Consider the following 17,917-nt stretch of genomic DNA (forward strand, 5'->3'; position numbering starts at 1 on the left):
CTATTCTCCTCTGTTCTGTCATTCTATTTTCAGTTCTTATCTGTTCTGCTACACTTTTATTTCATCATGAATTCCCAGCATTTCCATTCAATTCAATTATATTTGAATATATTCTGTTCTCTTTCTTTATGTTCTGTTCACTGCTGTTTAATTGTTCTCATTGGTGATTAGCAGTGATGTAAAGTAACTAAGTAGCCTCCTGTACAATTCCTAAGTCATTTTACTTCCATTTCTTGATACTTACTTGACTACATCTCAGAGGAAATTATTGTACTTTTTACTCATTTACAATTACTTGACAGTTGTAGTTACGAGTTACCTAGCAGATTTAGATTAGAATAGAATATTCAAAACTCTTATAATGTCTTTTTTTCAAAAACAGCAGATCTACAAGCTTTCCATCAGAGTGATGGTTGTTGTGGTCTTCTCACCTCGGAACAGAGGCCTTTGGGCAGGGTCACCGTGCCAGCACCTCTCCATGAGTTTTGCCAGGTCCTCCAGCCCTGGGGCCTGCCTTTGGTACACCGTGACCAGGGACGGCCTGTCTCCCATGGGGATACAGCGCTGTACAACGCTGGCCATGATATCTGAGAGAGAGAGAGAGAGAGAGAGAGAGAGAGAGAGAGAGAGAGAGAGAGAGAGAGAGAGAGAGAGAGAGAGAGAGAGAGAGAGAGAGAGAGAGAGAGTGAGTGAGTAATAGGAGAATAGAGACATAGTAATTGGAGAATAGGTAGGCTACTTGCCAAAATAATGTCTAATTATTCTTATTGTTGAAGTAACATTAGTCAAAGAGGGGCATCAGTGAGGCTGAGACAATTAGTGATTTCAGGAGGGACAGATTGCTGGAGAAAACAGAAATTGAAGACAAATTTAGTTATTCTACAGACAGCCATAAGAATAAGAAGAAAGAGAGAGACAATCACTCACTGGCATATGGTCGTTCCCCCGTCACAATGGTCCACAAAAGTATCCCATAACTACAACAATGAGAGATATACAAAGTATTAGCTTACAAATCCAGATATCACACATGAGGCAGGTAGCATTAGCAACTCATTCACAGCATCCGTTTTGATTTGCTTGATGAACCAAAGAAGGGTAGAGTTTGCCAAATAAGAAAACTAGCAAAGATCCGAAAATCACAATTGGATAAAACCTCTGAGCATATTGACACATAAGTAGCCTCCTAGAAGAGAGTGGTGTAAAGTACATTTACTCAAGTACTGTACTTAAGTACAATTTTGAGGTATTTTTACTGTATTTCCAATTTTCAGTACTTTTACTTCTACTCCACTACATCTCAGAGGCAAATATTGTACTTTTACTCCACTAAAATGATTTGAAAACTTTAGTTACTAGTTACTTTAAAGATATAAATTATTACATTATAAAACATACATTAAGCACTTTAGCCCTATTTAATACTATTTGAAAATAGCCAATCTACAAGCTCACAACGCGTCGCAATGTGACGCGTTGTGAGCTTGTAGATCTGCTATTTTCAAACATTTTAGTACTTTTGCTTTTGGTACTTTAAGTACATTTTGATACCAATACTTTTGTACTTTTACTCAAGTAAATTTAGAATTCTAGACTTTTACTTGTAACAGAATACTTCTAAATTGCAGTATTGATACTTTTACTTAAGTAAAACATTTGAGTACTATTTCCACCACTGGCTGGTAGACCTGCTATTTTGCACGAGACCATTGTGCGCCAATGTATATTAAAACATAGATAGAATAACTGCTGAGAAGATCATTGATAGTTGCAGCCCTAATTGAATACCTGTATGTATCGGAGGCGCAAGTGGGTTTGTATGATGTGTCGAAGGCCTCTGGAGGCATGTAGTAAATGGTCCCCCCCACCATGTCACCCTCCATCTTGGACGACACACTGTGGTAGAACTTGGAGAGGCCAAAGTCAGTGAGCTGCATGGATGAAAAAGAGAGGGAGGTGGAGAGAAAATGAAGGGGAAAATGGAGAGGGAGGAAGAGAGAGAGAGGGGGTAGAGAGAGAGAGAGAGAGAGAGAGAGAGAGAGAGAGAGAGAGAGAGAGAGAGAGAGAGAGAGAGAGAGAGAGAGAAAATGATGTTACTATAGTATATTTATATCTCAGGAAAATAAACTTCAGTACAAATACCTGTATCTCTTTTTTTCCATCTTATTCTTTCCTCATAATAGTTGACAGGTTTCATTTTAGCATTTGTGTGGAAGACCACAAGTTATATTGCTTCAGTCCTACCATCCAACTAGCTAACAGCTAGAACTGACAGCACAAGGGACACCAGGTGGAGTTAGCGGCCGCGACGCCCTGTCGACGGAAGGCATTTTTTTGAGCTGAGGAGCCGATTTGGATATCATGTCCCCAGCGCTTGCACAGAGCATTTAATGATGCTTGCAATGTTCAAACCAATCAACCGTTGCTGTGCTTGAACGTCCTGTCATTTGCGTTATTAAAGGGACATTTCATTTTCAAACATGCTTGGTGTCATTTTAACGTCAACTCTGGCTTTTGTGAGCACCCCAGACAGTTTTTAAGTTGCTTGATTCAGTATTTAAATATTTGATATTCATTTTGCCCTTCCTGTACAAACCCATTGTAACTTCAAACATAATTTTAACCATGTTAGATTCATCGAAAACATGCATCCTTGGTTCTGGTGACTGATATTGGCCATCGAATATGTTTTCATTTATCTAACTATATAAATGGCGACCGACTTCCGCACCCTCGGTGCGGACACCCCACAGCTCTGTTATCGAATAAACAACGCACCGCCAGACCACATGTCGCCAACTGACTCGCCACGGCGGCCGCGCTGAATTTACGCGTCGCGTAGGGGACATCTCATTGCTCACTACACCTTTTCCACCGCGCAACATAATTAATTCTACTCACCAAATGTCGGACAAAACGGAAGGGGAGGCAGCTTCGTACCGTTTACCGTGCGCACGACCTAATCACCACAACAGCAGGCAGCCGATGCGGGGGTTTTTTCCTTTTTTTCCCAAAAAAATTTTTGGTCACCATTTTCTCCAGGAACCATTTCTGGTGTAACGCCACCGCCAGCATGCGCTGGGGTGGCGACATTACAAAGTCTAAACCAGTTGTGCTATAAACACGCCCCCTTCTGTGGTCAACGCGGAAGTGCCTTTTTCAAACAACCGCGGACTCTTTTTTTTCGCCGATAAAGTATAGTTTTGGACCATGACGGAGGCGCGCCGACTCAGCAGACCTTGAGGCCGAGGAGACGCGCCCGAGCGCCTCCAGGCGCGAGTGCCCGCGTCGACCGGCCAATGGTCTGCTAGTCGACTCAGCGCCGTTCGAGTTGTGTACCGATAGGGACAGAATAGTATATAATGTTTTGGTGAGAGCGTTTGCCCCAACTGTCACTCAAAGTGGCTACTGGCCAATCACAGCGCGTCCTTGCACAAGCGTATTGGCCAATCATGCACAACTGGTTTAGCCTATGGAGTCACGCGCTGGGGTGATGTCATCATTATGCAACCCGGAAGTACACATACCAAGGACACGTCACTGATGTCAGTCGGGTTGCCAAGTTCAGGTTGGCATGCCAGGTTCTCTAAAAACAAGCGCCAGAAACAAGCAACCACCTTCATGAAAAAAAAAAAACACCGAAGGGGTCCGCCATGTTCCAGGGGGGTCCCCGCGCGTCCCAACACTCCACAGGGGGTCCGTCGACCAGCAGGGGGTCCGCGGGGGTCCCCCTCAAACATCAAAAATATATTTTTTTCAATTTTTTTTTTTTTTTTTTTAAACTTTTCCACAGTTTTACTCCAGCAATTTCAGTACCCCAATATACACGCGGCCACGCTGGGCCCCGTGCGCGGCTGGGGTTGAGGGGGGCGTAGCCCCCCGAAACTCTAGTTTTTTATATATTTTTTGGAAACTGAACATGTAATAAAATACATGAATTACATTAAATACATGAAAATAGTAATCGAAAAAACATGGCCCCCTCACGTATTAGAAGGACAATATCAGTCACCAGAACCAAGGAAGGGTGTTTTCAATGAATCTATCTATCATGGATAAAATGGAGTTTGAAGTTACAATGGGTTTATATAGGAAAGGGATGTGTGAGTGTCTGATACAATTATATCAAATATCTCAATACTGAATTGAAAAGCAACTTAAAAACTGTCTGGGGTGCTCATAAAAGTCAGAGTAGACATTAAAATGACCCCGAACATGTTTGAAAGTGAAAATCTCTTTAAGCACAAATATCCTAGCTGAAACTGTCAGCTTGAAGCGCCCAGGGCGCTCCACCAAAGAAACGCAGAGAGCGCTGAAGTGTGATGCTCGGGCGCTGCGCTGGAAAGAGAAGTGCTCCAGTGTGTCTTTACCACGGAAATGCATGAAAGATGCTGCCAACCGAAAACACACTCCATGTGGACACGTGGGTGATAGACCAATCCCAGGGCAGTGTGAGGTTTCACAAGAACACTTTTCACCATCTTTTGGTGAGAATGTGAATTATTTACTTACTGTACTTATGAACGCAATTATGGCTGTGATTCATTCATGGTTTCATAAAGCACCAGAGCGGTAAATGCTGGATGATGTCACCAGTAAACAAGTTGAAGCTTTTTAGAAGAAATACCAAGACGAGAGACACACATCTGATCTATTGAAGAATTCTGGATACTAGTACTACACATTGTCGTTTCCATGGAAAGTTCATATAGCGATACGGAAGTGATGGACAAGTATACCTGGTGTTTTTTTTGTGTACGCTTCATAAAGTATTGGAGATTCGCATCAACAAGGGCAGTGGGTGGCCACGCTTGACTCACTAGTGGTAAACACCCAAAAACCTGCCTTGGACTCACCTTAATGTTCAGGTTTGTGTCCAGCAGTACGTTGCTGGGCTTCAGGTCCAAGTGGAGGAGGGAAGGGGTGAGGCAGTGAAGGTAGTTCATGCCCATAGCCACTTGGTGAGCCAGTCGACAGACCAGGGGAATGGGTAGGGGCTGGTTTAGAGTGACCTGGTGAGGGAGGGGGTAAAACGGAAACGCTTAATTCTTAATCAGAGTCACAAATAAAGATGGTTCTCATTGACAATATGTCATTTTGGTTGAGTGAAAGGGTGTTTTGAAGAACTGCGTTTTAGCCTTTAGAGCAGGGTCCTTCAACGTTTTTCAGGCTAAGGACCCCATAGCCGAGAGACAGATGAAGCAGGGACCCCCACTACATATTGTATACAATTGTGTTGCAGATCATTCATAGACTTTTTTTACAGCACTATCGTCAGTGTTGGGTAAATTATAGTTTTTTTGTTTCTTCACACAGCTTTTTATATTTTGGATTCATGTTGATGTGCAGTTTTATTTAACTACTTACGTTGATGTGGATTTTCCAGATATTTAACCATTTATAAATTCTCGATACTTAGTAAGCTTGACATTTGTCTTTGTACCACACCAGCTAACAACTACTCCACACCAAACTTCTTCACAGAAAATAGATTGCAGATCTACATGCTGACAACCACAGTCGTGCTGCGATGCGTTGTCAGCTTGTAGATCTGCTATGTTCGGTGAAGAACCCCAGAATAGGGATGCTGGGGTTCAAGTGGTTAGTGTAAAAAATATATATACAATAGATTTGGTGGACCCCCTATAGTATACTCTGAGGACTGTTGAAGGACCCTGTTGAAGACCCCTGCTTTAGAGGAAAGGTATACAAGGAAAGGAAATTACTGAAACAATAAATGGGGAAAATTACCTGCAAGGAGGCAAGGGATCCTCTCTCCATAAACTCCATGACCAGGCCGAACTGTACTGAGTTGACAGAGGGTGGGCGGCCCTTGAACACCCCCAGGACCCGGATGACAAAGGGACCCTCAGCCTGTCGCATCAGTTTAGTCTCACGGAGCAAAGCGGGGCTGGATCTGAAGATAAGAGAGAAATATCTAATAAATGCATTTAGATCCCATGCAAAAGTGAACAAGATTTCATCATGGTTTCAATAATAAATAAATAATAATACATTTTATTTGTAATGCACTTTTCATTCACAAGGAATCTCAGAGTGCCACATGGTAAAACAAATCATCAGTCATATAAAGTTAAAAAAGTAGGGTTTAAAAACAGACTAAATAACAATTCAACACGAAAATGCCCTCTGAAACAAAAACGTTTTCAGGCCTATTTTAAAAGAGTCCATGGTCTGTGGTAACCTGGATGCCAGATCCAAAAAGCTTGTCACACATTTGTTTCACAGCTCCTGGTTACTCAATACCACCCCCATCTGGCAGAGTCAGGTTAGGTCTGTGGTGCTCTCAGGTCAATAGGAAGGCTGTTCCATAGGCGCGGCGCTGCCGAGCAGAAGGCCCGGTCCCCCATAGTACGTAGATTTGTACCAGGGACATCGAGGAGGAATCTGCTCGTAGATCTGAGGGTGCGAGTGGAATTTTGTGGGGGCTTAATTAATGTCTGTAGGTAGGGAGGGGCATGTCCATTTATGCAGTTGTGGGTGATTAGTAGTAGGACATTTAAGTCAATCCTGACTGAGACGGGGAGCCAGTGCAATGAAAATAGGATCGGTGTTATATGATTATGCTTACGCACTCTCATTAGGATCCTGGCAGCGCTGTTCTGGATGTATTGCAGCTTCTGAATACTTTTGCCAGGAATTCAAATGAAGAGTGCGTTGCAGTAGTCCAGTCTAGAGGAGACAAAGGCATGGACAAGCTTCTCTGCATCTGACAGGGTTAGAAGGGGGCGGAGTTTGGAGATGTTTTTGAGATGATAGAATGCAGTTCTGGACAGAAGGTCAGGTGAGGGTCGAATTGGAGCAAATTTGTGACTGAGGAGGAGAAGGGGATGACCTGACTGTCGAAGGTGAGATGAGATATGGACCTGGTGTGGTGTGCCAACAAGGAGAGCTTCAGTTTTGTTGCTGTTTAACTGAAGCAAGTTGTTGCTTGACCATGCCTTTATCTCCTCCAGACAGGCAGTGAGAGATGACTTAGCTGCAGAGGGGGTGGAGGCAGTTTTAATGTACAGCTGTGTGTCCTCAGCATAACAATGGAAAGACATTTCATGTTTGCTGATGACACTACCAAGGGGTAACACGTAGATTATGAAGAGGAGGGGGCAGAGAACCGACCCCTGTGGGACACCACAGGTGACGGGGAGCAGTTTGGCCTTGCACCCTCCTAGTGAGACATATTCAGTCCTACAAGAAAGGTAGGACTGAAACCACTTGAGTGCAGAGTCTGACAGAATAAATAAATAAAAGATTTGAATCCACCGTCCAGAAGGACTTTGCTTAACAAGAAACACAAGCACATCACTGCATGCTTAACTGCCGGGCTTACAAGCATTGATTAATATTCTGCAGATTTACATGAATTGAGATATCATCACAAAATACGTAGTCAACCACTGCACAGATGTTTATGGGACACACAAAGCATTGACTAAAAGCTATTTAGGCCATTTTGGATCGTCAGTGTATAGGTCTCATTTAATGTTGATGATTGATTAGGTAAAATGGACAAACGGGAAGGTTGCACAGCGCAGATTTTCTCTGACTGCTCTCACACGGAGAATCACACAATGTGACGTGACCGCCTCATATGTTGATAGTTGTCACAGGAATAAAATAATTCCTGTGATGTCACACACAAGTTTTTTATATATATTTTTAGTTTTATTTCCTTTTGACTTCATGTTTTCAATTTCTGTTTCATTTTAAATAGCCGATCTACAAGCTCACTTTGTGCCACGCATGGTAAGCAAATGAATGTTTGTCTATCATGACTTGTCCACTGACGTGATTAAGTGATCTGATCCCATAGAGGTTTTAACATCATCATCATCTTGAGACTGTACAGCCTGTTGTGTGTACTGAGGCACTACACTGTATCTATGCATGATGTATTAGCTTGTGTTTACCTTGTGTTTACCTTGTGTTTACCTTGCTTACTGTAAGCATGCCAATCTGGGTACCCATTCGGTAAAAAAAATAAAAAACATCTACTGAGCTGTCTTGAGAGATTATTTGCATGCTGGCTTGTGATGGAAAATGAGCGGATAATAATAATAATAATAATAATAATATTACCAGAAACACATAAAGCTAGACCTAAATGTATAGCCTAGTGGGTCAAGGGACCTTCAGGGGTCCTTAAAGGGGGTCCAAATGGACCCTTACCGGGCTCTAACTCTGACAGTGTAACACATGGAACCAAATGGACCCATTTTGTTATATTTGTTAGACGTATGGAGGATGGTCTGGAAGCGACGATGGAGAGCTTGTCTGAGGACGACCTAGAGAGTTACACTCTCAGAGTTATGGGGGTCCGTGGAAGTAGAACATTTGAGATCCACTATACTAATGGGCTCCTAATGCCATAGTGTCTAATCTATGCCAATGTACACACACATGTATTTCTCCGTTAATCAAAACAGACACATATTTTGAAGAACCTGGAGACTTCAGTAATTGGAACAAAATAAGGACATGCGCAGTGGTGGAAAAAGTACAAAAATGTTTTAAAAATATCAATACTGCAATGTAGAAATACTCTGTTACAAGTAAAAGTCCGGAATTCAAAATGTACTTAGGTAAAAGTACAAAAGTATTGGTATCAAACTGTACTTAAAGTACCAAACGTAGAAAGTACTGTACTCATTATACAGAATGTCCCATTTCACAAGTTTTCAAATGTATAAATTGTATGAACATCTTTTGAAAATAGCAGATCTACAAGCTCACAATGCGTCGCATCGCAACACCTTGTGAGTTTGTAGATCGGCTGCTTCCAAATGGACGAAATGTATACAGGGTGGGTAATGTATGTTTTGTAATAATAATAAAAATCTACAAAGTAACTAGTAACTAAAGTTTTCAAATAATTATAGTGGAGTAAAAGTACAGTATTTGTCTCTGAGATGTAGTGGAGTAGAAGCAAAGTAAAGAATACCTCAAAATTGTACTTAACACATCGGGTGCCAAACACGGTCTGAACCGTGTGTTTACATAGTGGCGGTTCCGAAGCTTCGGTGCCGAACACGGTCTGAACCGTGATTTCAGTCTTTTTGTTTTTTTTTGTTTTTCTCCGCGCGGGCGGGGCTAGAGCAGCTCTGGGAGCACCCATTGTAATCCTGCGAAGGAAGTGCCAGATCGCTCACCGGAAACACTTTTTTTCCCCCCATCCGGTTCCTGTCTATTTCCTACTTTGAAACGCCTATATCTCCGAATCTGTTTCCTGTGGGGAAAAACGGTCATGCGCGATGCGCGATCCACCCCCCGTTGTAACTCGGCAGGGTAATGTTATGGTTCCAGCCTGTAGCCAGGCTCATGGCAGAACATGAATCGATGCTTTTTTTTGCGTGGATTTGCTTGTAACGCACGTGGAAACAACAAACAGCAAAGCGCAGTCAATGGGAGAATGCTGGCACCCACGGTAAGTTGTTATGAAAAAACGCTGGCACCCGATGTGTTAAGTACAGTACTTAAATAAATGCACTTAGTTACTTTCCACCACTGGACATGCGTTATTTAAAAAGTAAAACCAAACCACAGACATATGGATGACCCCTGCACTCACCCGTCATCATGGTGTAATAATTTAATGGCCACGTCCCATCCCCACTGAAGATGTCTGGCCTTGAAGATCTGACCAAATCCACCAGAGCCAATCACCTTCCAGTCCTGCAGACCGGACTCATCAATCAACGCGAGGTCTGGACAGCTGGACTCTGCCATTGTTCACTGAAGAGAGAGAGAGAGAGAGAGAGAGAGAGAGAGAGAGAGGGGGAGAGGGGGGATGCAATGACATGGGTCAGTCATCTTTAGGACATTTGACCTTTCACCAGTGGTGGAAAGTAACTAAGTACATTTACCCAAGTGCTGTACTTAAGTACAATTTTGAGGTGTGTCCGTTTGTCTATACTTCTACTCCACTACATCTCAGAGGCAAACATTATGGTTTTACCCCACTACAATTAAACTTTAGTTACAAATTACATTGTAGATTATTACAAAATATACATTAACCAATTAAGCCTTATTTTATTCTTCACCTATTCCAAACTAGCCATTAGCTAAGTTTGAATTTGAGTATATCTTTTGTTTTAATTCAAGTACAAATTTGAATGAACAACTTTCACTAGTATTTGACCAGTAACACTGTATCTATACTTTTACTGTCCTGTGGTTGAGTACTTTGTCTACCACTGAATATGAGTTGGAAAAACAATAACAGTAGACAACAGTATCCCATCACAAAATAACTCCTTGTTAAAAAAAATACATTTTCAACCTAGGCTATCTTCATATGATTTGTCCTCACAAATGCTCATTATAATATGGTACCATTTTTGTCTATACTGTGTCTGACCAGGGGTGCAATGCTCAGTGGACGCGGTTGCACGCCGTGCAACCACTTATTTGGCCAGGGGGACGTGCAGGCACACGCATAGATTTAAAACTACTTTAAATTCACACTTCATCAAAGTTTACAAAGGCTCCCGACTCACGCGGTACATTAACATAGGAATTAGCCTATATGCATATCAATTGTCCATTGTGTGACCTGTACTGTAGGTGTTAAGCGACGTGCGCGTCACGTCATTAAAATAGAGAGTGCAACCACTTCTCAAATGAGCATAGCATCACTGTGTCTGACACAGACCGAGTAGGAATAGAAATGGTATCAAGCCAAGGGCCTGATTAGTTTCTTGGTCGGCCCCGCCCCCTAGGCACTATAAAACACAGGTCTAAAAAAACACTAGAAAATAAAAGTCCCTCTGCAATATTGCTCACATGATGTAAGCCACCGAGCTACTGTACTGTCATGAATGAGAGAGTTGCTCAAACGGCCCTCAATCCACACACTACATAAGACACAGATGGAATAGACTGATACAAGTTAGATTGATGCAAAGTAGGTCAAATAATGATGTTAAAGGAGTAGTTCAACCAAAAACGTATTTTCTATCAATGAAACACAACATGAAACTTTGAATTCATGGACATTTATTCGTTTTTTGTTGCATTTTCAAGCCAATAATTTGATGACCGGCAGAGACTCAAAGAGTCTCCTATTCAGTAGCAGACTCAAGGAGTGTCCTACTGAGTCTCCTACCTACCGGAATGTGACACAAACTAATACATCTCCATGAATTCAAGGCTATGGGGTGTGTAATTGATAGAAAATAAGTCATTTTTAGGGTGAACTACTCCTTTAAGCAAGTAACTAACAACCTGTTCCAGTATGCCATGAGTGTAAACAAAACACACCTCTTTATAATATTAAAAAATATATATACAAATTAAACACACTAAGCTGACACTGTTAAGGTACAAAGTGGTACATTTACCTTGTAGGGTGACTGCAAAGGCAGAGTTGTGCGCTATTGTATAGCCTATTGCACTGCTACAGTGACATCAGACCACAATCAGAGGCCACAAGACAAACCAACTGCAGCGACAGTTGGCTGATAGTTGGAAAAGAAAAACTAGTTCACACACGTTATTACAATTCCTTCTCAGCTAGACTGCCCCAAACAATCTCTAAAGACTGCCCAGCCGATCCAGAACGCTGCTGTGTGTGCACTGAGTGAGGAGAGCTATGAAAAGAGATCATGTATTTCTCCCATCTTACCTGTGGGTCCCTGTAGAGTCCAGAACATATCAAAAAGGAATCAAAACCAAAAACTACCATAGAGAGCAATTCTTTCACCCCAACTGCATGGGGAAGCAAGGAACAAATGATAGCTCAGGACGTCGTGAAACTGGATCTATCCCCTTAGGGTCACTCCTGTCACAGACATAATGTATAGTATAGGCCCTACTCAACTAGGCCAGGTCTTGTCTTGTTTATCTACATTCCACGCCAGTTGTTTCAGTGCGTTAAAGTTCAGTTCAGTTCAGTTCAGTTCGTTCAGTTCAGTGTGTTAAATAAAAGTTTGAATTTGAGTCGAGTTTCCCATTCCATCTTTCTATTACAGTGGTTCTCAAAGTTGGGGTCCTTGGGGGGTTTCCAGGGGGTCCCCAGCTAAATTATTGTTATTTAGGAACAAAATAGACCCTTACATGTCTGTAACTCAGAGTGTGTGCAAATTACCAAATTAATTAGGTCCTATTTAATCAAAGTAAAATAATATGTAGTAATTTATTCAGGAACACCACTCATTATAAGTTTTCACTTACAGTTCAGTTTACAGTTTAGGCATTTAGCAGACGCTCTTAATCCAGAGATACAGTAAGCAAGAACACAAGATAATACATCATAATACACATATACACCAAATTCATAAAAATAATAGTAGGCTATTTTTTAAATTAGTAATCTAATAATAAAGTAATACATAATAAACATTCAGGAACATCATTACTTTTAAAGCACACAATGACCACTTTAGTGACTTACAATCACAGTATAATGCATTATAAGTGTGTGTGTGTGTGTGTGTGTGTGTGTGTGTGTGTGTGTGTGTGTGTGTGTGTGTGTGTGTGTGTGTGTGTGTGTGTGCGTGCGTGCGTGCGTGCGTGCGTGCGTGCGTGTGCGTGTGTGTGTGTGTGTCAGTGCACAAGGTGTTATTATTATCATTATTTGTACTATTCTTATTCTTATAGTTATTCTTATTCTTATGCTTATGCTTATGCTTATGCTTATGCTTATGCTTATGCTTATGCTTATGCTTATGCTTATGCTTATGCTTATGCTTATGCTTATTCTTATTAAAACATTTCTGTTTACCAGTGTCTTCGTTTAGATTAAAACAAAACATAGCCTATGTTATGGGGACATCTACTGGCCAAAGTGTGTTATTACATACTGGCCAATGAGCCAACCCACAGCGGGGGCTGTACCATAGAGGGCTGTGTGTACACATTATGACATATCATTTATCGGTTGTACGGCTGTACTGTTTTAGTAAGGAGTCTTTAACGTTCTTGTTGGATTTTAAGTAACTTTTGCTCCTCACATGTAAAACATAAAGTCAAAGGTAAGAATTTCTTTTGAAATGTTTTAATCTTTCTTTAATGTAGATTACAGGATGTTTCAGTCCTTTGAGTGTTTGTGACCATGTTTGTGACCACGTCCGTGTTTAAGGAAGTGTTCTGTAAGTCATGTTCGCCATGTCTGCAGTGGTGGAAAAAGTAGTCACAAAGTTAAAGTATCAATGCATTGCATTTGCATTGCGATGCATAGACCAATTATTTGTTTACTAACATTGAGACTGGACGCACAGGTGATTGTTTCACGCAATCAATTCCCAACCTGTTATTTCGGGTGCGCACCCCAACCCCCTCTTGTGTGTTGGCTAGTGAGGCGCGTCCTAGCGAGACCTGATAGAATGGGTTTCATTGCACGCATACTGGTTGCACGCATACTGGTTCTTATCAGTGTGACGTCGTATAGTGGTTGTAGATCGGCTATTTTAAAATTGCCAAAATGTATATACACTGAAAATACATTAGTTTAATTAAAAAATCCTCCTCACTTATAATGTTAAGTAAGGATTACTGAAAAGACATTAGTTTAATTACTTTCCTCACCAGAAAGTGTATTTAACTTATTTAATCTAGTAGAGTCAACAAATTAAGCCGAAATGAGTAAAGTTTACTCAATCTTTTAACTGATGTATACAATTACATGACATCAGCTTTTACAGTGTACAGCATTGGGCTGAAGTGGTTATGTATGTTTTCTATTATAATCAAAACCTACAAAGTAACTAGTTAGTTACTAAAGTTTTCAAATAATTCAATTGTAGTGGAGTAAAAGTATAATGTTTGCCTCTGAGATTAAGTGGAGTAGAAGTAAAAGTACTGACATACTGACATACTCCAGTAAAGTAAACAATACCTCAAAATTGTATTCAAGTACAGTACTTGAGTAAATGTACTTAGTTACTTTCCACCACTGCCGGGCCCCCCTGGGTTATCACCATGCCAGCTTATGATGAACATTATCATCGCTTTGTTTTTACAGAAATACACAATGAACTCCTAATGTGCCATATTGTCTAATGTGCTACACATTTTACAATGATAGTATATCTGCATTACTGAGCCACAAATAAATATAAGCCATTGTTTCAAAGCCAAGCTCACAACACATTATATGTTGAGAGATTGTAGATCTGGTATTTTCGAAACATGAAAATCAGTCAGAAATGTTTATTTATTTATTTATTTACTTGGACTATAATGACATGCCCAAAATGGGCATCATGCCAGGGTTAAAGAGGTTACCTATTCTGAAGAAAACCTTAAGACTGCCAGGTGACCAACACAGCCATTAAGTGATTAGTGATTACAGATAATGAAGGGCATAAAGGAATGCGCGTCACAAGTAGCCTACTTTCATGCAAGGGCTCCTAACTTTAATCAGGAGGTGAGCACATTTATAAGCTGGAGGTCTGATGGTGATTGTGGACCCCAGGCTGTGGATCAAGGGTTTCCATGGATTATGATTGTTGAGTGTTATTATAGTTGTATATATTTTTTTTTGGACACTTTGAAAAACTTTCTCTCAACAGTGAAAATCTTTTTCAACAAGCTTTACTTGTCCAGTTCTGCCCTCCTTTGCTTTTGTAGCAAATGGATCCTTGATTGTCTGACCACACCACATATTAATCCATTTTCGTAAAAAATAAAAGGATTCTCCAAAAAAGGATTAAACACACATTTTGCTATTTTCAGGGAATTAACGTAGCTATTATCAAACATTACTTCTAGCTGTCTTGTATGCCTGATGCAATCATGTACAGTAGCCTACCATGTACAATACCACAAATCTCCTAAAACATATTAATGAGCAGGTCATCCCGACACTTTACGAGTCACAAAAATATTTGAATGCATATTTAATTATACATAAATAATGTATATACTATTTAGTGTGTTTTTACATTATCATGAAAAAAGATATATCTATAGACTATTATTTTTTCGAAAGAAATAAACTAAAATAAAATGGGCCACGGTCAGGACATAGACAAGTCTTGACCACGGACACGTTTGTCTGTGTACAGACATGTTGATGACCCCTGACACCCGGGTAGTCTCGCAAGCCAGACTGTTGGACACAGGATAGGTGGGCACTAGGGTCATCTGGGCACCATATTTTTGGGAGGACTCGGCACTAGGAAGAGTGGGCACCTGGAATGATGGGTGCCGGGATAACTGGGCACTAGGGAAATGTGGGCACCCGGAATAGTGGGCACGAGCTGCACTGGTGCACTGCCTGGAAGATTGAATACTCAAAACCAAACCGCTCCATTTCCATTGAAAAGCATTGGCAGAATCCGCCCGTATAGGCAGAATCAAAGTTGGGTGTGTAGTAAAACACCTGTAGGCAATTCAAACTTTTTTTGTTTTGTTGAGTAACAGTACAAACGTACTACTTAAAGTATCAAAAGTTAAAGTAGGCTACTCATGCACTCATTATATCATAATTCGAACACAATTATTATTCTGCGCCGCTTTGTTTTGGTTCGCCCTCTTAGCGTTTAAATGCTACAGTAAATCGACTGTAAATCGAGTATAACTACTAGTCACGCCAGTTGCTACGAGTTGGAATAAAGGTTGGATATACCAAACAAACTATTTCTACAAGCTAAACTACACCGCATCAAGGGTTTTATTGAGTAGACCCTAAAATTAAAATGCCCTTGATCGCGGGGAATTATTCTGGGGTGATGCACAGGCACCCCCCCTTACGGTTTGTGCGGGTTCCGTCCGCCTTCAACAATCGAAAACCGACTTTGTTACTGTGAGTAGCGAACGTATATTGTTTGTTTTTGTGTAGATATCGTGCTCCCGTTGAAATGAGGAAAATAAACGCATAGCGTTAAGGAGAACTCCTAATGCTATGGACCAAAGCTAGACCTATCCATAAATCTGTGAAAAAAATCACATACATCTAGCACGTTTCTTCAAATAATGTCTTGGTATGTTTCATTTTGGTACGTCCATCTTTGTTCTAACTCATAGGGACTGCTGAGACAAGGCTACACGATTCAGCATGTATGTGGGGAAACGCATATGATCAGTGGGTGACAGTGGTGGACAAAGTATAGAAATAATCAAGTTTTCAAAGTACAAATTACAAAGTACATTTTCTTGTTAATATCAATCCATTGCTGTATTGAAGTGTCCAAAATGTCAATAGATGAGACATTTTCAGAAACTTAAAATAATCGTGAAAAATGCATATCTACAAGCTCACAACGCATTTCGCTGCAACACGTGAGCTTATAGATTGGCTATATTTGCTATATTTGAAATAGGGCTCAAGTAGTTAATTCATAATATATTTCTGTAAGGGTTTTGTTTACAGTAGGTCCCAAGAGGTCCCTTCCTAGAAGTGTAGGCGAGTCGAGTAGTGAAAGTCATGAGCTTGCAAAAGAAAAAAAAAAATACTTCAGCACAGTACTCAAATACTGTAAATGTACTATACTGTCCAAGGAAATGTACTATACTGTTCACCACTGGTAGAGGCATTGTAGAGTAGGTGTGTTGGCTAGATTCTAAATCATCGCATATTTTGTCACATTCTGAAGTGAACATATAGTGTCTAATCTTTGTTACTTTTTCACTTTTTATGAAGGCCATATCATGCATTATATATATGTGTAATGCATTATAATCTTCTTAAAACATTTTACTATTACAGTTATAAACATGCATAATCCCTATTTAACTATCTTATTATGTATGTGTAATGCATTATAATCTGCTTATATCATTGTACTATTATAGTTATAAACACGCATAATCCATAAATAACTATCTTAATATGTATTTATTGTTTTTATGTGTTTTAGATCATCTATGAAGTCTTGGGGTCCATTATTACTAACCACCTGATAAAGACAGGTTAGTCTTAGTTTGAAAACGACATCATGTACTACTAATGTATGATTTTTCAGTTTAAATGTGATTATTATAATAATATGATGTTGCATGTATGTATGTCTGATGTCTCATCATTGTAGGTGAAGAATCTTTCGTGGCAGAAATATTAAGAGATGCTGCTTGATGGATGATGCCAAACCAAATGACCCCACAATATATTTGTAATATTTTGTCAATCTTGTCACATTTCAGTAGCCTACAACTGAAAACAAAATATAAATCAACAACATTTTTAAATTAACACTATTGACACAAATACCATTTCATTGTATTCTAGTCTATGGACTCAGTTTAGTATAGGCTACATGTTTGAGTATAGATTGACATGGCGTGTACAAGTCAGTCATCTGTGGAATACATCAAGAACGCCAGAACCCACCTGGTGGGGGGACTGCAGAACCTTTCTGTTATTCTGGAGAATCTGGTTCAGCGAAGAGTGTTCAGTGAGGAGGAAGTCAGTGACATACAGACAGAGGCTACTGACTTTGAGAAAATAAGAACAATACTGGACTTTACCACAAAAAAGGGGGGGGCAGCCTGCTATGAATTACTAAAGGTCCTTCACAAAACTAGGAATAGGACCTTAAAGAGGAGCGCAAAGGGCATACACGGTCACCAATATGACCTACACCATTGGATCAGCTGCTTTTCCTTCAGAGATGATGATGATGATATGGTTGATGAAGGTATGTAAAGGGGAAGAAAATACAAATACAGTTTTAACTTTGAAATGCTGATTACGTTTTGCATTCAAATATGAACCCTCAATCTGGTCAAACAATACTGACCGTTATTGTTGAGGATTGCGCTATTCGTGTTGGCCACAGTGGTGGAATCATCATCGTTTGGTGCCTTACTCTGTTCGATCATGCGCTACAGTGGCACAATGAGAGACCCTGTGGGGATCTTCTCGTCACATAAAACTGTAGTGGCTGTTTAAAAGGACTTAAGCACCTTATTCTCGCAGAGCCAGACGATCGGATAACTCAGCCTACCAATCGTTTGT

At 40.5% G+C, this 17,917-nt stretch overlaps 1 protein-coding gene across 1 annotated transcript; it reads right to left on the reverse strand.

The window, feature by feature from the left end:
- Positions 1-781: 781 nt before the first annotated feature.
- LOC311061187 (receptor-interacting serine/threonine-protein kinase 3-like) lies at positions 782-9,744 on the reverse strand (the record flags this gene model as incomplete). The annotated part of the gene is made up of 5 exons (XM_084079745.1): positions 782-842; positions 1,789-1,931; positions 4,857-5,012; positions 5,752-5,917; positions 9,587-9,744. 5 exons carry the CDS (start codon positions 9,742-9,744, stop codon positions 782-784), a joined length of 684 nt encoding a protein of 227 aa, XP_083935871.1.
- Positions 9,745-17,917: the final 8,173 nt, after the last annotated feature.

This window comes from Gymnoscopelus microlampas (assembly GCF_963454915.1).
Source record: "Gymnoscopelus microlampas genome assembly, chromosome: 15".
Classification (NCBI taxonomy): domain Eukaryota; kingdom Metazoa; phylum Chordata; class Actinopteri; order Myctophiformes; family Myctophidae; genus Gymnoscopelus; species Gymnoscopelus microlampas.